At 41.4% G+C, this 21,409-nt stretch overlaps 1 protein-coding gene across 1 annotated transcript; it reads left to right on the top strand.

Annotated features, from left to right (window-relative positions):
• Positions 1-9,942: 9,942 nt before the first annotated feature.
• On the top strand, positions 9,943-15,973 carry LOC126080867 (glycine N-acyltransferase-like protein 2). The gene is given in 6 exon segments (XM_049892059.1): positions 9,943-10,028; positions 11,882-11,907; positions 11,910-11,971; positions 13,309-13,435; positions 13,531-13,713; positions 15,567-15,973. Coding segments are annotated over 6 exon segments (891 nt in total).
• Positions 15,974-21,409: the final 5,436 nt, after the last annotated feature.

Here is a 21,409-nt window from a genome sequence, read left to right as displayed (position 1 = left end):
ATCACCAGTTATTTTCAATGCATCTTGATTGCATGTGCGATCAATTTCAGACTGCAGCAGCTGATAAAAATCTTCTGTTTCTTCATCTTTGGCCATAGTAGTTGGTGCGTAAATTTAAATAATAGTCGTATTAACTGGTCTTCCTTGTAGGCGTATGGATATTATCCTATCACTGATAGCGTTGTACTTCAGGATAGATCTTGAAAGGTTCTTTTTGACAATGAATGCAACACACACCATTTCTCTTCGAGTTGTCATTCCCAGCATAGAAGACAATGTGATTGTCAGATTCAAAATGGCCAAAATCTGTCCATTTCAGCTCACTAATGCCTAGGATACCGATGTTTATGTGTTCCATTTCAGTTTTGATGATTTCCAATTTTCCTAGATTCATACTTCGTACCTTCCAGGTTCCGATTATGAATGGATGTTTGCAGCTGTTTCTTTCCATTTTGAGTCATGCCACATCAGCAAATGAAGGTCCCAAAAGCTTTACTCCATCCAGGTCATTAAGGTCGACTCTACTTTGAGGAGGCAGGTCTTTCCCAGTCATCTTTTGAGTGCCTTCCAACCTGGGGGGCTCATCTTCCAGCACTATATCAGTCTGTTGTAGATAATACATATTTTCCTGTGTTTGGCTCTCCATCCATGCACCAACGCCTTTCTGATTTTAGGTTTTGGAAAATGTTCATTTTCTCCTTTTTCAAGCTTCCTTGTGTGTTTTCCAGCTTGCTCCCTTATCATAGTGGACTATTTTACCTCTTTGTAGCAGGTTCTGCAGTTGCTCACCAATATCTGTATTCTCCCTTTCTTCTTTGGAACAGAGCTAGACCCTAGTGTTTAATCTCATTGTGACCATGTGCCTGAGCTCTGGTCACTGGATTTTATTATACTGATGGCACCATTTCCATAGCTGGCCCTTGCTCCTTTTCCCCATCCATGAGCTATAAAAGAGAACTCCGAAGTCTTAGAGGAGAGTAGAGTCACAAGATTGAGTCTGGGTCCTAATAGCAATGTGTGGGACAGAGTCCCCCTGGCACCTAATATTGCTCTGTGATATGGAGAAAATGCAAAGTTTTATTGTGTTAAGTCACTGAAATTTTGAGGGATCCTACTGTGATGCTGTTGAAGAATACATCATGGACTTCCAGAAAAATGAACAGATCAGTCTTAGAAGAAACACAACCAGAAAGTTCCTTAGAAGAGAGGATGGTGAGATGTCTTCTTGCTTACTTTGAACACATCATCAGAAAAAATCAATTGCTAGAGAACACAACATGTTTGGTAAAGTAAAGGGCCAGAAAAAATGAGGCAAGCCCTCAATGAGGTGGATTGACACAATAGCCTCAACAATGGACTCAAACATACCAATAATCATAAGGATGTCACAGGGTTGGACAACATTTTGTTCTGTTATACACGGTAAGGTCACCATGAGTCAGAGCTGATTCAAGAGCAATTAAGAATGCTTGTTTTTTCATGGCCTCAATGGTAAGATCTCTTGTTATACTCTACCATCTGGCTTATTTATATCCCTTTTCTCTTTTTAAACTATTATTGCCTCTGTTTCTACATGTCTAGAAAAGGCTGATTAAATAAATAATTTATTTTGTAAGGATTAGCACAAAGCTGGTTCCTATGAGGGGGAGGTCAAAGATGTCTCAAACATCCAAATTTTCCAAATTGCTGTAGCACTCCATCATCTCCAACATCAACTACTCCTTCTTCCCTCAGTACTCTCCCTTCCATCTTTGGGTTCTGTAATTCACTGCAGTGTCTCACAGAACTCAAGAACTGTGTCAAGGACATGGCACATGAGGTTGTGAAGGCTGGGAAGTCCCAAATCTATGGGTGAGGTGTAGGGTTCTCCCAACCTGTGTGGCTGCAGGGGTATACAAACCCAAATCGGCTGATCAGACCATAGGCTGCTGGCTCACAAAGCTGCAGAAGCAGGAGAATCGGGTCAGATGATAGGCCACCGGCTCACAAGGCTGTGGAGGCTGGCAAATCCCAGAATTAGCAGAGCAGATGGCAGGTCTCTATCTCAAGTCACAAGAACCGGAGGTCAGACAGTAATGAACCAGATACTAGGTACAGATGCAGAGAAAGAGAGCTATGCCAGGGCACCCATATATATGCCTTGGCCACACTCCAGGGAAGGACATAACTTGAGTAAGGGTGGGACTTGAGTTATGCCCTCCTACAAAGCTGTGACTTAAGATACCCTACACCAATCCTGTCTCATTAACATGTAGAGGTTAGTATTTACAACAGTAAAACGGAGAACAACCATACTACACTGGGAATCATGGCCTAACTAAGTTGACAAAAAAGCCCAACAATGATCAAAGATTCCATATACTTTATTTGCATAAGCCCACTCAATCACTGTGCGTGAGTCACACTGACCATGACTAGAAAGGCCATATTAAGTAATTCATTGCACCATGCAGACAAATTGCATATAACAGATCCAAAAATCTCCAAATTGCAAAACGGCCTGAGCCATGAGAGGAATTCTGCTTAGAGAAGGAAGAGCGTACTTGGTAGAATAAGCCATTAGAAAGAAAAGTGACCATCCACACAGCACTATGGAGGTAGAAATGGGTACATCTAGGAACCATACACTAGCAATTATGTCCCCCTATTTTATATGTCTGCAACTTCAAGGAGAGTCCAAGTGTTATGTAATAAAATTCTTTTTAAGATGGACAACTCAATTACACAACCACTACAAACTATCTTTATAAAGAATTTTAATGACCTGAGAAATTATGCAATACTCAGGTAGGATACTAAATTGATTGACCTCAACTATTTATAGAGTGTGATCTCAACTATATAAAAAATATGCATTAACTGATAGGAAATAGACCAACATTTTTAGAAAGAAGGGTGAATTAAATTGGATATCTATATGCAATTTAATATTAAAACTTTCTCATCAAATTAATCATATGAAATCACAAATTTTTAAAAGTGTATTTGATAAGACCTTGCGAACCATTTTTGGTTTACAAAACAGGGTTGCTAAAACATACCCAAAACCCAAACTCATTGCTGTCAAGTCAATCCCGACTCATAGCGACCCTATAGGACAAAGCAGTACTGCCGCATAGGGTTTCCAAGACTGTAATATTTACATAAGCAGACTGCCACATTTTTCTCCCATGGAGTGGCTGGTGGTTTTGAACAGCTGACCTTTTGGTTAGCAGCCAAGCACTTAACCACAGGGTCACCAGGGCTCCTAGCACACACATTATCATCACCATACCACCCATTGCCATGGAGTTATTCTGACTCATAGCAATCCTATAGGGCACAGTAGAACCGCCCCATAAGGTTTCCAAGAAGTGGCTAGTGGATTCAAACTGTCGACCTTTTGGTTAGCAGCCAAACGCTTAAGCACTGGGCAACCAGGGCATACGCAGTTGGTGCTAAATGCTCATTGGTGACTTTTTGATACATTATCTAAAGTGAATGAAGTAAGTTTATAAGATGATATCCATTGACCAAGCATAGAGAATCATTCGCTAAGGAATCATGGTGTCATTAAAAGAGCCTGGTCCTTGGCTTCGGATCTAGGCATTGCTGTTGGCTAGTTTTATGACCTTTGGAGAAGACATTCAGCTCTCTCATCATCATCCTCCTGGTTGTTGGTGGTGGTGTTGTTGTGTGCCAAAGAGTCGGTTTCAACACATAGGCACCCAATGTGACAGAGTGGAACTGCCCCATAAAGCTTTCTTGGTTGTAATCTTTACAGAAGCAGATTGCCCGGTCTTTCTCCTGCAGAGCTGCTGGGTGGATTTGAACCACCAACATTTTGTTAGCAGTCAAGCAATTAACCATTTGCACCACCGGGGCTCTTTATCATCTTCCTTGTTGTTGTTAGGTGCCGTCAAGTCAGTTCTGACTCATGGCAACCCTATGTACAACAGAATGAAACACTGCCCAGTCCTGCGCCATCCTCACAATCATTATTATGCTTGAGCCCACTGTTGCAGCCACTGTGTCAATCCACCTCATGGAGGGCCTTCCTCTTTTTTGCTGACCCTCTACTTTACCAAGCATGATGTCCTTCTCCAGGGATTGATCCTCCTGATAACATGTCCAAAGTATGTGAGACGTAATCTCAGCATCTTTGCTTCTAAGGAGCATTCTGGTTGTGCTTCTTCCAAGACAGATTTGTTCATTATTTCGGCATTACATGGCATATTCAATATTCTTCGCCAACACCACAAGTCAAAGGCGTCAATTCTTCTTTGGTCTTCCTTATTTATCGTCTAGCTTTTGCATGTGTATGAAAAAAACTGAAAACACTGTGGCTTGCGTCAGGCGCACCTTAGTCTTCAAGGCGACATCTTTGCTTTTCAACACTTTAAAGAGGTCTTTTGCAGCAGATTTGCCCAATGCAATGCATCTTTTGATTTCTTCACTGCTGTTTCCATGGGTGTCGATTGTGGATCCAAGTAAAATGAAATCTTTGCAGCTATGTCTTCTCATTTTGCATCAGACCACACCAGCAAATGAAGGTCCCGAAAGCTTTACTCCATCCATGTCATTAAGGTCAACTCTACTTTGAGGAGGCAGCTCTTCCCCAGTCGTATTTTGAGTGCCTTCTAACCTGAGGGGCTCAATATATCAGAACATGTTCTGCTGATACTCACAAGGCTTTCCTTTGCTAATCCTTTTCCGAAGTAGACTCCTCGGTCCTTCTTCCTAGTTTGCCTTAGTCTGGAAGCTCAGCTGAAACCCGTTCACCATGGGTGACCCTGCTGGTATTTGAGTACCCGTGACATAGCTTCCAGGATCATGCAACATGAAAGCCCCCACAGTAAGACAAACTTACAGACATGTGGGGTCATCTTCCTTACACATGTAAAAATAATTACTGCCTTTCTCATTTCATACAAACAAACTGCTGTCGAGTTGATTTGGACTCATGGCAACCCCATGTGACAGAGTTGAACTGCTCCATAGGGTTTCTTGGTTGTAATCTTTATAGAAACACATCACCAGGACTTTTCTCCTGGAATGCTGATGGGTGAGTACAAACCACCAACCATTGTTTTGGTTGTTGCTGGTTGGTGTTGAGTTGATTCCGACTCATGGCAACCCCTTATGTGCAGAGTAGAATTGCCCCATGGTGTTTTCAAGCCTGTGACCTTACAGAAGCAGCTGGCCAGGCTTCTCTTCTCAGGTGCCTTGTGTTAGTAGTAAAGCACAAATTATTTGTGCCCCCCAGAGTTACCATTTCTCTTTTTATAAATGATTAAAATTTGTGAAGTTGCTCCACACAGTTTCAGAAAGTGGGTAAAAATTTGATAACCTTCATTTTCCCTTTTCTCTATCTCAATGTCTTCAAAACGTTAATGTAGATCAAACTCTTTTTAGGTAGCTTTTTACAAAATACAGATTCGCAGGCACTCTGGGAGACCCTGATTGGAGTGATCTGGAAAGTTCCCATATTTTTAATGAGCAAGCCCAATTAATCTTGACATAGATGGTGTGAGGAACACACTTTGACAAACCATTTTTACCTCTTTTCCTCTCCCAGTTCCTGCCAACTTTTGTTCAAGAGCTGTTTTCCCTTCTTACATTTACAAACACTCCCTATCCATTTGGCCCCTGCACTTCGTACAACACAGAGAGCCAGGGGTCTGAAGCACAGTTCTCATGCTTTCCAGACTTCCCCAAGGCATTCTTGCTGTCTCCTAATTTGTACATTTTTGATGATGTTAGGCAAAGCATTTTGCAGTGACCTCAAATTCCCCAAGAATCTTGTTTGCTGTAAGGATATTGTTTAAACAGTGCCATGGCTGAGCCGTTTCTGTCAACTCCATAGCCTTGCTTCCTTTGGATTAACCAATCAGCTATGATGCTAATGTATAAAACAGAAGCTTTTGATGGGAGATTTCTTATAATCGCAGAAACTGCCCAATACGGAATACATTCCCAGTTTTTCTCTTGGCGACAAAGCATGCCAATGGGCAGAATGTTCGGTCTATTCAATAGGAACCCATAGCTTCTTGGATCTTTATGCTAAAGAACTACAACCTGAATCAGTTCAAGTTCCATGTGAATAAGCCTAAGGTGCTGGCTACAGAAGGCCCTGATTGCCACCTTCAGCTTCTGTAGAAGGTGGTGTGTATACAGGTCTACAAAGAAACTTCAGGTAAGCAGAATTGTTTTAAAACTAAAGCTTTGTTGTTTACTTAGCCTTTCAATTAATTAGGACCCTGGTTCAAAATAATTTGTTTTTGTTAACTCACAGTTTTTTGTTTTAGTTTTTCCTTGCACGCCCTTGGAAAGAGCACTCACCAAAGTCCCAAGGTTGAGAACAATTCCTCATAAAATCGTAGGTCTCTGGAAGCAGGGAGCCCTGGTGTTGCAGTGGTTAAGAGCTACGGCTGCTAACCAAAAAATCCACCAGCTGCTCCTTGGAAACCCTAGGGAGCAGTTCGCTATGAGTTGGAATCGACTCAACAGCAATGGGTTTGGTTTTTTTGGTTTGGAACCAGAAAGCGCTTTAGGAACCAATGAAGCCAGTGTGTATCATCTTAAACTGGTAAGATATCTAAATGTTTCCTTGAACTGTAAATATTTAAAGAATGTATTGCGTGTACCTTTCTCTGCCACCATCTGGAAGTCCATTGTAACACTGTGAGTACAGAAAAGAATCAACATTCTTTTGGCCCCTAGTCCATGTTTCTAAAGTTTTTACTTGTCCACATGCATAGAAAATTCCTGCCTTCTTTGAGTGCCATACTATGCCTTGATTTACCCTTTCCTCTTACTCTCTGCCAGATTCCTCCCCATTCATTGATGCCTTTGGCAGCTGGCTCACAGACTTTCCTGCCACATCCTGTGAGATCTGAAATCTCCAGTTCTTTACCGGCTCCTACTCTGTTGACTTGGAGTTGAAGCCAATAACCACACATTCAGAATGGAGCCAACTCTGAAATCCTAGCTCCTAGCAATCTAATTTCTGACTGCAGTCTCCTCGTTACTAAAAGCATTTCCCTTGTTTATTACCATTGCTATTCTTTGACCTCATGAAGCACTTTCATCTCTCACTCTCTCCTGCATCCAACTGGTCCCTGATTTGTTTCACTTCCTTCCCTCTCTTTCCTTGACCCCACAGTGTCAGTTTAAAGGCTTCCATTCCTATATACTTATTTTGCCCCTTATCTTTGTTGCTGCTCTAGCCTAGAAAAGGAGGCTTGGTGGCACAGTGGTGAAGAAGTTTGGCTACTAACCGAAAGGTCAGCAGTTTGAATCCTCCAGCCACTCGAATTCACCAGCTGCTTTTTGGAAACCCGTGGGGAAGTTCTATTCTGTCCTATAGGGTCACTTTGAGCTGGAATCAAGTCAACAGCAACAATGGAATGGGTTTAGCTTGAGTTTTTTAGCCTAGAAAAATCATTTCATCTTTTCTGCTTCTACTCTCAGGCTGCTGGACTCATACAAGTGGATGAATACCACGCCAACACGGTGGATTTAATCTGCATGTTACCCTAAGCAATGCCCGGCAATCCTTTTATGTAATCTGAGTCAACTCTTTCTTCACTGGAAACTGGTGGTGCAGTGGTTAAGAGCTATGGCTACTAACTGAAAGGTTGGCAGTTCGAATCCATCAGCTGCTCCTTGGAAACACCATGGGGAAGTTCTACTCTGTCCTATAAGGGTCGCTATGAGTCCGAATTGACTTGATGGCAACAAGTTTTTTTCCTTCACTAGCATCAGAAATCATTAAAACCCTACCATTTTCCACAGGACTCCACTTCTTTTTTCTTGGCATCTTTCCAGCACACCTCTTCCCTTTCATTCACCTCCAAAAGGCCACTTATCATTCCATTTCTTCAAGGAAATACATATTCAAAAATAACCTGTCCACTTCCTGCTCCTTTTCCTAACCCTGAGTACTCACCCATACACCCATGCACATAGACCTACATCCACCAAATACCAAAACCAAGCCCACTGCTGTCGAGTCAATTCCAACTCACAGCGACACTATAAGACAGAGTAAAACTGCCCCATAGGGTTTCCAAGCCTATAATCTTCGCAGAAGCAGAGTGCCACATCTTTCTCGCTTGGAGAGATTGGATAGGTTCAGACCACTGACCTCTTGTTAGCAGCCGAGCACTTAACCACTGCTCCACCAGAGCTCCTTTCCTGCCTCCACGCCCATCCTAAAATCTTTCTCTCCCATCTCAGTGGAAGAGATATTTTTCTTGTCCAAAATTAATCCCAATCTCTTCACTTTAAGTTATAGTTGAAGATTAAATGAGTGAACAAACATAAAGCATTTGAAACAGCTCCTGGTACTGGTAACAGAACAATGTAAAAAATTAACGATTGTCCTATAAGCCATCAAACTGGCTTGGAAATTCCTATATTTGTGGGTTTTTAGAAAATATGACTATTCCTACACAATGCTTGGAAGTATCATAAAAGAGGCCAGTTATGTGTAATAAATATCCATTATATGATTATATAGGCAGAGATTTGTGTGTATAATACTGGAAGAAAGGTTTTATCTACGTACTGCTTGTTTCAGAAAGACTTTCAAGTTGGTATATACACACATACATACACATGGATAACCGATTCACCTATCTTTATATTAGTAATTTGGGTTTATATATTTTCTTGACTTTATAACATGTACTATCATAGTTTCTTAGTGTGCTATAACAGAAATACCACAAGTGGGTGGCTTTAATGAACAGAAATTTATTATCTCATAGTTTAGGAGACTAGAAGTCTGAATTCAGGGCACTGGCTCTAGGCAGAAGGCTTTCTCTCTCCATCAGCTTGGAAGGGGGTCCTTGTCCTTTTCAGCTTCTATTCCTCAGTTTCTTGGTAGTCTTCGTGTGGTGTGTATCTTCCCTCCACTTGTGCTTTCTTTTTTTTTTTTTTCAACCAAACCAAACCCATTACCACCAAGTTGATTCTGACTCATAGTGACCCTACGAAACAGGATAGAACTATCCATAGGGTTTCTTTCAAGGCTATAATCTTTACGGAAGCAGACTACCACATCTTTTTCCCAAGGAGCGGCTCATGTCTTTGACCTAGCGACCTTTTGGTTAGCAGCTGAACACTTAACCACTATTCCACCGGGGATCCTTACATTTTTACAAACCAAAAAACAAAAGAAACCAAACCCACTGTCGTTGAGTCGATTCCAACTCATAGCGACCCTGTCTTTATAGATATCTATTGTTTCCCTGGAATGAGCTTCTAGAAGTGCAATTGTTGATTAAAAAGATTTGCTCCATTTTTCAGGTTGCTAAGATATAGTTCCAGTTCCTAGGTTTTGCTAATTTATACTTGGGTGGTATCACTACTAATCATCGTGAATAAATTTTCCTTTCTATGATTTTGTTCCTTAGGAAAAAGGAACTGTGCACAATATGGTCTTTAGGATCTTTTCCAGATGATCTCATTCTTTCACGATGGCTGAAAACGATACTGATGCTAGGGCAGCATTAGAGCAAGTGTTTCAGTGCCTGTGGGCCTCTAGTTTCCCCAATGTCTAGGGCCTCAAGGCAGTCCATGCACTCTTCTTCATCTGCAGCTGGCCGGGTTTGAATCAAATGGGCTTGAGGAGTTTCATTTCACCAGATGTGTCATGGTCCTTCTTACTGTGCAACTGTAGAGAGATCACTAAGGGGCTTTGAGGTCTAGATGCAACTCTGTCCCTGTCCCTCCCAGGGCACGACTGCTCTAGGCTTTAGTTTCTCACTTGTAAAATGAGAGGTTTGGGCTAGATAATGTCTGAAGCCTTTCAACTCTCACTGTGTATGGTGTCCTAGGTGACTTCTCCTTCTTTCTCTTCCTGGATCCTTGTCTTCTGCCTCCAGGTATTTCTGTTTGTGTATTTATTTCCTTAGATCATCTTCCGGAGGGAAGGGAGCTGAAGTGCCACACAAGATGCTTGTGATTTGTGAACCCCAGAAGCTGCAGATTCTGTATGAATCCCTGGAAAAGAGTATCCCTGAGTCCCTAAAGGTGAGAAAGTAGGGGCAGCTAGGTAGATCGGTCTGAGGAGTGGGCATGATCATGATAGGTTCAGGGCTCAGAATCTTTCTAGACAGATAGAAAAACAAGTTTAAAGTCAGATCCCTTTGGCAAGGATGATCTTAATATGCATATCCAATCAGCCACCTACTTTGCTTCATTTTTGGCCTCTTAACCATATTTTGAATTCATCCCACTGCTACCTCTGGTGAACTTCCTTATTCCCTACAAGCCATTGCAATGTATCCCTGTCTCCAAACTTACCAGATCACTTGCTGCGTGGTGACCACAATCATGTCTCTGACACAATTATGGTCATATCATTTCCATGCTTTAAAATTTCCAGTAGCAGTCCATGCCCAAGGCATAAAGTCCATACTCCTAAATTGGGTATATAGGGCTTTACCACAAAAATGCTCCAACTTCACCTACTTCATCCCCCAACATTCCCCTGCCACATACCACATGGTATTAACACTGAACCCCTCACAATTCAGGAAGTATGGTATCATCTGCCACACTTGCAAGAATCCCTCTATGATTTTCGCCCCCTACCAGAAATAATTTACCCTCTTCCTCTACACGCCCTGGGTGGTGCACATGCTTTGCACTCTACTGCAAACCTAAAAGTTGGCGGTTGAAACCCACTCAGTGGCACTGTGGAAGAAAGTCTGGGCAATCTGTTCTTGTAAACATTTGTTGTTAGTTGTTTTTCAGTAGGTTTCGACTCATGGCAGCTCCATGTGTGCAGAGTAGAAGTGCTCCATAGCATATTCAAGACTATGACCTTTTGGAAGGATCTCTGGGTGAGATTGAACTGCCAACTTTTGGGTAGTAGTCAAGCACTTAACTGTTTGTATCACCCGGGGCTCCCAGCAGTTCTGCTCCCTCACACATGGGGTCACCATGAGTAGGAACTGACTTGACAGCAATGGTTTTTTTTGTTTGTTTTGGTTTGGTTTCCTCTCTCTCTCTCTTTTTTGGCCAGGAAAAGTCTCTATCCATAAAGACCCACTTCAAATATTATTTCCACTCTAAGTCTCCACACCATTTCCTAGACAGGTGGTGCATTTCCTGTGTGCATACCTCTATCAGGACACACCTCCTATTATGATTGGATCCTGTGTCTCTCTATCCTTCTAGACTTGACTTGAAGGCAGTGATCATGTCATATTCACCTTTCTCTGTACTTAACACAAACCTGAAACATAATACCAAACCAAAAACCAAACCCGATGCCGTTGAGTCGATTCCGACTCACAGTGACCCTATAGGACAGAGTAGAACTGCCCCATAGAGTTTCTAAGGAGCGTCTGGTGGATTCAAACTGCTGACCTTTTGGTTCGTAGTTGTAGCACTTAACCACTACACCACCAGGCTTTCCTGATACATAATAAAAAAATAGATACCAATAAATGTTGGTATGAATGAAAAAGCAGATAAGTTCATGTCAGGGGAGTTAGTTCCTAAGGATCCAGCTATTGACTTGAGTTTTTGTGAGTTCTTATTGGGACCTCTTGCAGCCTGTCTTCCAATGAGTCATCCAGTGAGCCATCCTGGCACTACAGGCTCTATCCTGGTCAAGTCCTCCAAACTATTTTTTAATTTTCTTTTTAATATAGTTCATTTTATATGAAATACCCAGAACAGGAAAATCTATAGAGACAGAAAGTAGATTAGTGGTTGCGTATACCTGGGGCGGGCGGCGGGAGGGGGAAAGTCTGAGGTCTAAAAGGTATGCATTTCTTTTTTTTTTTTCTTCCCTACTTGACCCCATGCCACGCCTAAAATCCTACCTTAAAGAAAAACTTCATCCTCTCCTGTTTTGTTCTGTTGCTCTTCTAGTATACAGTGCCATTTTTAACATTAAAAATAAACATGGAGGTGCTGGTTGGATGCCTGGCCAGATATTCAGACTGTCATTATGTGGCCTAAGAAAGAGGTGGGAGCAAGAGCTACTGAGCCCCAGGCCAGTCACTCTCAGGGTATTCTCTGTGTGAGAATGAAGAAACGGAAGTGGAGGGCTAGGAAGAGGAACCATGGAACTACTGCTACATATGGGTTTGGGAAAGACTTCTTAGGGAACTTCTGGGACGGGGGAACAGAAGAGTGAGATAAAGCATGGGAGCAGATCAAATAGCCAATAATCTAGGATTCGTTAATCACATCTGGACGATTTTTTCCCAGTTAAAATTCTGATCATAGGCATATACATCAACACAGATGCCTTTGTCTGTAAATATTTAGGACCTGTTTTTCTTTCCTTACCACTCAGTGGGCATAATCCGATCATACTGAACTCAGTGTTGGTTTTGACACCCAAAAGTGCCAGAGACTAGTTGTGTGACCTCGGGAAAATTGTTTTCTTACTTACAAAATGAAAAAGTGAAGCTGACAAAAATTACCTGTGTCAGAGGATTGTTAAATAGTCAAAACCAAAACCAAGCCCGTTACCATCTCCGTGGAGTGGCTGGTGGATTTGAATCTCTGAACGTTTAGTTAGCAGCCAAATGCATAACCACTCTGCCACCAGGGCTCCTTAAACAATAGATAGATCATGTATATTTAACAGGAATGTCTTCCCCATCTTCCAGATTTGGGGCATCTAAGTAGTGAATCCCATTTCAGCTCAGAGTATGGCCATCTTATCCCCCACTTCCCCATTTACACAGGAATTAGGGGGAATTGAAGCACAGATCCTCCTGCAATGGTCCAACCAGGGGAAGTGTCAGCCACAGAGTGGTGCCTGGCTGGCCTGGAGGGTCAGGCAGGCATGTGGTGGTAAATTGGGCCCCCTACTCCAGGTGCTGCCATGAGCTCTGGCATGATGGCTCTTTCGAAAAGTCCTCCGTAGTCACATGCACACCAAGATCCAATCGCCATACTGGCCCTAGGGTGTTGGCAATCAGCCCTAGAGTGCTGGGTCAGAATTAGCTCAGGCATCATTTCTTCACAATCCGAAACCTTGTTCCCCATGCTTCTCCCTATACCTCAGGGACCCTCTCTTTTAGACCCTTAACATGCACCATCTCTAGTACTTCTTCTATCCCAGACAATGGAGCTACTTCTCCTCCCAAGGGAAGGTGACCTCAGTACCCCATCATACCTTCAGTACGTCAACAGTGATTTATTCTTCAAGGGACTCCAAGACAATTTCCTGCCCCTATGTCAGAAAATTAGGGGATATCAAATAATCTAATCTCTAGCACTGTAGACATATGCAAGAACATTCTGTAAATTGTGGTGCTATATAAATATGATTGGCATTTGTTATATCAGGAGATGAAGAATGATCTGGATCACTATACCAACACCTATCACATCTTCACCAAAGATCCTGACAAGTTAGAGGAAGTCCTGAGATGTCTGCAAGCTATGAAATGGGAACAAGTCTTCCAGATCCAAGGTAACTAGTCTCAGATAAAAGGCAAGAAACCCTTGCTCCATTAAATAGCAAATATGCAAGGGGTGAACCAATGTCTATCTTTCTCTTCCATCTACGTTGTCAAGAGAGCTTGGACACAGCAATAAGAGAGGTCTCAGCTTTAAAATTAGTGCAGGTGGACTACAGGAAGACCACGCTCTGTGTAACAAAACTGCCGATGAAACACAAGACTTCAAGTGATGATGAGATGGAGCCATCAAAGTCATTTAAAATGTGTAAACTGGATGAAAATAACAGATGTGATTTTGCCTTTTCCCAAATTTCTGATAGAACAGTTCATTTGCCACAAGGGCCAGCCTTGGAAATGTAGGATTTGAGGCCAAATTATGATGAGATACATATATGATGGGTTGGTGTGGGCAAGGAAAGGGAATTATGTTACCTACCATTTGCTGAGCAGGGGAGAGGGCCTTCATTGTATGTAAATAAATAAACTTGTTTAGGTCTCAAAAAGTCTTCCTGGAAGAGTGTTGGACATCACGGTAGTATTTGAAAAATGTTTACTGAAATTAGTTTTTTACAAAAATATTACATGCTATACGAAGTAAAAAATCATTCACTTGTATTCCATCGCACTCTCCCTGCCTAGGTATAAATATTATTAACACTGGTATGTATGCTTTTAAGGTCCCTAGGTAGTACAAGTGGTTTGCACTTGACTGATAACTTAAAGGTTGGAGGTTCAGATACACCTAGGGTTACTACAGAAGAAAAGGCCTGATGATCTGCTTCAGTTAAGATTACAGCTAATAAAATTCTATAGAGCAGTTCTACTCTGTAACACATGGGTCGCCATGATTCAGAATGGACTCAATGGCCACTAACAACAATATGCATGCTTTTAGTGCTCTGTGTGTATGAGTTTTTTTTTTTTTATAATGACATATGCACATGTTGTACTGTGATTCACTTTTTTCACTCAGCAATATCTTATGTACATCTTTCATGTTGGCCCATACAGATCACTCATTTATTTGACAGCTCCCCAAAATTCCATAATAGGAAGGTATACTATTATGTATTCCCATATTAACACCTTTCTGAGTTATCTCCAGTTCTTTCTAATAACAAAAATTCTGTAATAAATGTCTTCAAAAGTAGATATTTTCACAGTTTTATAGATTTTTCTGAAAGACTGATTTCTAGAATTGAAATGATTGGGTCAGAGAACATGCATATTAAATGAAAGGTGTTGCCAAATTAGGTGGTGAGACTGATGATTTTAATATGTGATACAACTGAAATTTTTATTAATAGGGGATTGGATAAACACATTACAATATAATGAAACAATGGAATACTGTACAGCCACTAAAAAGAATGAGAAAGCTCTATACAAACTGATAAAGAAAAAATTCCAAAATATATTCCCTTGAGATATGTAGTGATGGGCTTTGAGGCACAAGAAGCTGTAAGATCAACATGGCCTTTATCTTCTTATAAAACACATTTTATTGGAATAGTTGTTGAAAAAATATCTTACATATTCACAAACACAGTAGATATTTTGTGGTGTAGAATTCAAAATTCAGTGTTTCCTACATAAGTTTTCAAAGAAAACTAAGTCATGTGGAAGGATGTTCTGGTCTATATTCTCATTCCTTCAGAAGCATGCACTCCTTTTCTTCTTTCTTGGAGTATTTGGACATTTTTGAGATGTATTGTACTATGTCATGTTGACTCTCTGCTATGGCACATATCATAAAGCACATAGGGTTTTTCCCCTTCCCAATTATTTAGGTACATTTTGAGACAGACATAGAAATAGAAGGCTTTTTACGCTAGGCTAAGTGGAATCCTCCAAGGTCCTTGAGTGGTACAAACAGTTTGCCCTGGGCTGTTAGCCTAAAGGTTGATGATTTGAACCCACAGAGGAAAAAGCCTGGTGATCTGCTTCCATAAAGATCACAGCTAAGAAAACCTTATGGAGCAGTTCTGCTCTAAAACGCACGGGTCGCTATGAGTTGGAATCAACTTGGCGGCAACCAACAACAAGTGGGATCCTCAAGGGAAGGCATTGTGTCATATTAGTTTTCTGCATGCCTAATGTTTGGTAAATAATGACTGAATACATGAAAATTTTTCTTGTCAGAAATAAACTTTCAGAGCATCTTCTTGGATAGCTCACATGCAGAGCTTGTGAGTGAACAGTGGCGTTTTGGGAAAAATGAGCAGAGCTTGAAATATATCCAATGCTGCCTCCAGAATTTTCCAGGATTTGGTGTGGTAGGTCCAGAGGGTGCTCCCACCTCCTGGGTTGTTATGGAACAGTCTTGTGAGTTAAGAATGGGTTACACTGTCTTCAAATACCAGGGCCAAGGCAACATGTGGCAAATTGGTTCTCATTTTGGAAAGTTTCTTACTCAGAAAAATATCCCATTTTATTTACATGTACCACATGATAATGACAAAAACCAAGACACACTAATAAGTTTTGAGTTTAAAGTTGGCCCCTGTGGCTGGCATCAGGGGATATGCACACTACAGAAATATTGCTGATTAGCACTAGTGCCCATTTCAAACCTTCCTAAGCAGGGTAAAGGAATCAATACAAACATTACCTAAGCCCACTTCTTAAACAACCTTCTATCCTCACCCTCCTCCATATCCTTACAAAAAATTAGAAGCTTGACGTTTCAGAGTCATATTTTTCCTTCACGGTGACAGACATCTCAAAATTAAAATCATTCAATGTCAATCATTTTTGCCAAGATAATCTTTTAAAAGCAATACATTCTTCTTTGAAGAAGACTACCTCCATGAAAGAATCCTGCTTCTGAGTTTGAAAATAAAAAGTCTGTTTTGAAAATTCTCCTGCCCTTCCTTCCACAGGTTTTCTAAAAGATCTTTCAGAAGCCCTCAATATCATTGCCTTTGATCCTGGGTACCTTCGAAGGTGCTTTGAGACACCCTATTGAATTAAATTATATGGCCATCAGTGGACGTTTGGTTTTCTAAGTAGCTTTTCATAATGGGGCTTGCTGAGTTGAGCTGTGTGGCTTGATTTCAAAATTTCAGAGTTAGTTTTATATTTTACTGTATTAGTTCCCTTTTACCAGTGTAACAAATTACCACAAACTTAGTGGCTTAAAGCAACTCATATTTATTCTCCGATAATATTGGCAGTTAGTAGTCCAAAATGAGTCCTACGGGACATCTAAATGCCCTGAGGGACCACGTTACTGGGCTAAGGGCTGGGACCATGGTCTCAGGGGACATCTAGCTCTATTGGCATAACAAAATTTATAAAGAAAATGTTCTATCCAGCAATCCCACTCCTAAGAATATGTCCTAGAGAAATAAGAGTCATCGCACAGATAGACATCTGCACTCCCATGTTCACTGCAGCATAGTTCACAATAGCAAAAAGATAGAAAAAAACCTAGATGCCCACAACAGATGAATGGATAAACAAACTGTGGTACATACACACGATGGAGTATTATGCAATGATAAGGAAAGACAATGAATCTGTGAGGCATCTCATAACGTGGATGAATCTGGAGGGCATTATGCTGAGTGAAATAAGTCAATGACAAAAATTGTATGAGACCACTACTGTAAATACTCATGAAAGGTTCACATATGAAAAGAAACAATCTTTGATAGTTAGGAGAGACGGGAAGGGTGGGGATAGAAAAACACTTAATAGACAATAGATAAGTGGAAACTTTGGTAAAGGGTGAGACAGTACACAATACTGGGGAAGCCAGCACAACCTGTACAAGGCAAGGTCATGTAGCTCCACAGACACATCCAAACTCCCTGAAGGACCAAACTGCTGGGCTGAGGGCTGTGGGGACCATGATCTCAGGGGATGTATAGCTCAGTTGACATAACAGTTTATAAGGAACATGTTCTACATTCTACTTTGGTGAGTAGCGTCTGAGGTCTTAAAAGCCTGTGAGTGGGAGGTGGAGCCAAGGAGACGGAATAGACAGATGCTTCCGGCGAACCCTCTTTACAACTCCTTCTCTGTTAAAGTTTTATCTTAAGATTGCAGCAATTCAGTCACATCTTCAAGCTCCACTTATAATTGTAGTTATTTTGCTATTTCTATCACATTTGCAGTTACTCCCTCCACTCAAGTCTTGAACCCCTCTAAGTCATTCATGAGGGTTGGAATCAACTTCTTCCAAATTCCCATTAATGTTAATATTTTGACCTCCTCCCAGGAATCACAAATGTTCTTGATGGCATCTAGAATGGTAAATCCTTTCCAGAAGGTTTTCAATTCACTTTGCCCACATTCATCAGAGGAATCACTACCTATGGCAGCTATAAAACCCAAAAACCCAGTGCCGTTGAGTAGATTCCGACTCATAGCGACCGTATGGGACAGAGTAGAGCTGCCCCATAGAGTTTCCAAGGACTGTATTTCTTAAATAATAAGACTTGGAAGTCAAAATTACTGCTTGGACCATGGATTGGAGAATGGATTTGTTGTGTTCACAGGCACAAAAACAACATTAATCTTCTTGTACATTTCCATCAGAGCTCTTGGGTGACCAGGTACAGTGAAAATTAGTAATATTTTGAAAGGAATCTTATTTCTGAGCAGTAGATCTCAACAGTGGGCTTAAAATAGTAAATCATTTTGTAAACAGATGTGCTGTCATCCAGTCTTTGTTGTTCCATTCATTGAGACCAGACAGAATAGATTTAGCATAATTCTTAAGGGCCCCAGGATTTTCAGAATGACAAATCAGCACTGACTTCAACTTAAAGTCACCTGCTGCATTTGCCCCTAACAAGAGAGTCAACCTGTCATTTGAAGCGTTGAAGCTTGGCGTTCTGTGCCACAGCCTTGAGCCCTCGCGGTTCCCTGGTGCTGAGTGGTGGGGCTGACTGCGGCTTACCGAGACGGGACAAGCACAGGACACAGCCCTAACCCTTAATCCCCTGGAGTAACCTCGGTAGAGACTCAGCCAGCGCAAGCAGACAGCACACTGACATGGCTCACAAGAGAACGAGCAACCACGGGGAAGCAGCGACTGTTTTTGGAGCCTGGAGCCAGCATCCCAGTCAGAAAACATTGGTGCCGGGCTTTGGACCAAGCACAGAGGAGCTGAGCATGGCTTCCTGAGATGGCCGAGCACGGGACACAGCCCTAGCCCCCCGAAGTAACCTCGGGAGAAACCCAACTAGTGCATGCAGGCAGCACAATGACGCAGCTGACAGGAGGAGAAATCACCAGGAAGTAGCAACTGGTTTTGGAGGCTGGAGTGCAGCGTCCCAGCCAGAAAACCTCGGCGCTGGGCTTTGGACTAGGAGAGGAGGAGCTGACCATGGCTTCTGAGATGGCATAAGCACGGGATGAAGGCCTGACCCTTGGGGGCAATCTCGACCCAGCCAGCACACACAGGCTACAAGCCCCTCGGGAATCTCAGATAAAACAGTCATCACCAAGCAAGATAATTAACTTTGTCTGTATTGCTGGGTGCTACTCTCTCCTATCTATCCGATCCCTTCCCTCACTGCCCCAGGCGGCTTCATTAACTTGGGAATTTCCTTGGCCAGGGAGTGAAGTGCTCTGTGGGGTTTTTGGTTTTTTTTTTTCCTAACCCATTCTCCTGGCCTGAGAGAAGAAGCTACTAACAACCCAGGGATGAAAAATTCTTCCCTGACTTCCCTAAACTGGAATAAAAATACAGAAGCAGCTCCAGCCAAGCATATGAGATCCATAGTCTTTGGCTTTCATCCCTACAGGGAACAAGGTGGCTATTATAATGCAAAGGAAATTCTAATAGAGATCCGACTGTAATTGTTTTCCAGGTCTGATATCTCTACCTATTAAACGGAGCCCTCACAGATCCACAGCTGGGAACTGAGGGTTGAAGCTCCACCCAAACCACCTAGCCACCTGCCAAAGGGATCTGAGGAGACAGACACCTACCACTCTTTAGAGGTACAAGCATTGAGTGCCTAAGGTACAGCTGCAGAGCCCATCCACAAAAGTGCTTTAGGAATAGAGACACACCTACCTCACTGGCACGTGGGGGAAGGCTGTCATCCTCCTGCCCTCCTTGGAGTGTGACATCCTGCCACTACTACAATCTGGTGCACACAACTATCACCACTACTCTTCTCTGTTAATAGGTGACAGTCTACACCACACATGTGGTGACCCAAAATCAGAACACCTAAGCTAATTCTATTCAAGAAGAGTGAATGGACTCTTAGGCTTATATATCTGGTAACAGCCTAAACCAGCTGGTATTAGGACATAAGTGATTCAAAGGCTACAACAATCAAGACAGCGCAATCTAGTAGCCCATCTGGGTATATTGAAATGAAACAAAACAAAATAAGACACAGTGAGCAAATATAAAATAAATCATTACAATATCTTACAGATGGCTTGGAGACAGCAGTCGATATCAAATCACATAAAGAAGTAGACCATGATTGCTTCCACAAATCCCCAAATTAAAGAATCAAAATCTTTCCCAAATGAAGATACAATCCTGGAATTGACAGACGCAGAATATAAAAAAACTAATCTTCACAATGCTTCAAGACATCAGGGATGACCTCAGAAATGAAATTAGGCAATCTACAGAAAAAGCCAAGGAACACACTGACAAAGCAATTGAAGCAATCAAAAAGATTATTCAAGAACATAGTGGAAAAATTAATAAGCTGCAAGAATCCATAGAAAGACAGCATCCAGAACTCCAAAAGGTTAACAGTAAAATTACAGAATTAGACAACTCAATAGGAAGTCAGAGGAGCAGAATCGAGGAATTGGAATGCAGAGTGGGGGAGATGGAGGATAAGGCAATTGACACCAATATAGTTGAAAAAAAATCAGATAAAAGAATTTTAAAAATGAAGGAACCCTAAGAATCACGTGGGACTCTGTCAAGAAGAATAACCTGCATGTGATTGGAGTTCCAGAACAGGGAGGGATAACAGAATATACAGAGAGAATAGTGGAAGATCTGTTGGTAGAAAACTTCCCTGGCATCATGAAAGACGAAAGGATATCTATCCAAGATGCTCATCAAACCCCATATAAGATTGATCCAAAAAGAAAATCACCAAGACATATTATCATCAAACTTGCCAAAACCAAAGATAAAGAGAAAATTTTAAAAGCAGCCAGGGATAAAAGAAAAAACACCTACAAAGGAGAATCAATAAGAATAAGTTCAGACTACTCAGCAGAAACCATGCAGGCAAGAAGGCAATGGGATGACATACATAGAGCACTGAAAGGAGAAAAACTGCCAGCCAAGGATCATATATCCAGCAAAACTCTCTCTCAAATATGAACACGAAATTAAACCATTTATAGATAAACACAAACTTAGAGAGTTTGCAAAAATCAAACCAAAGCTACAAGAATTACTGAAGGAAATTGGTCAGAAAATCAATAATATCAGATACGAACACAACACAAGGTCACAGAACAGACCACCCTGATATCAACTCAAATAGGGAAATCACAAAACAAAATAAGATTAAGTGAAAAAAGAAAAAAATGCTCAAAACAGGGAATCATTGAAGTCATTATATAAAAGATCACAATAATCAAAAAGAGGGAGTAAATATAGGAGGCATAGATCTTCCACATAGAGAGGAAAACGAGGCGATATAGGACAATAGAAGTTAGGTTTATACTTAGAAAAATAGGGGTGAATATTAGGGTAACCACAAAGAGGTCTAACAATTCCACAATTCAAAATAAAAACCAAGAAAAACATACCGGCTCAGCAAACATAAATTCAACTACTATGAAAATGAGGAACACACAATTTACAAAAAAAAACTTCTCAGCACAAAAAAGTAAGTGGAAAAATGAATTGTCAACAACACACAGAAAAAGGCATCAAAATGACAGCATGAAACTCGTAATTATCTATAATTACAATGAATGTAAATGGACTAAATGCACCAATAAAGAGACAGAGTCTCAGACTGGATAAAGAA

The sequence above is a fragment of the Elephas maximus genome, chromosome 7, assembly GCF_024166365.1.
Source record: "Elephas maximus indicus isolate mEleMax1 chromosome 7, mEleMax1 primary haplotype, whole genome shotgun sequence".
Taxonomy (NCBI): domain Eukaryota; kingdom Metazoa; phylum Chordata; class Mammalia; order Proboscidea; family Elephantidae; genus Elephas; species Elephas maximus.
The sequence above is the reverse complement of the archived record's forward strand: the minus strand, read 5'-3'. Positions and strand labels throughout refer to the sequence as shown.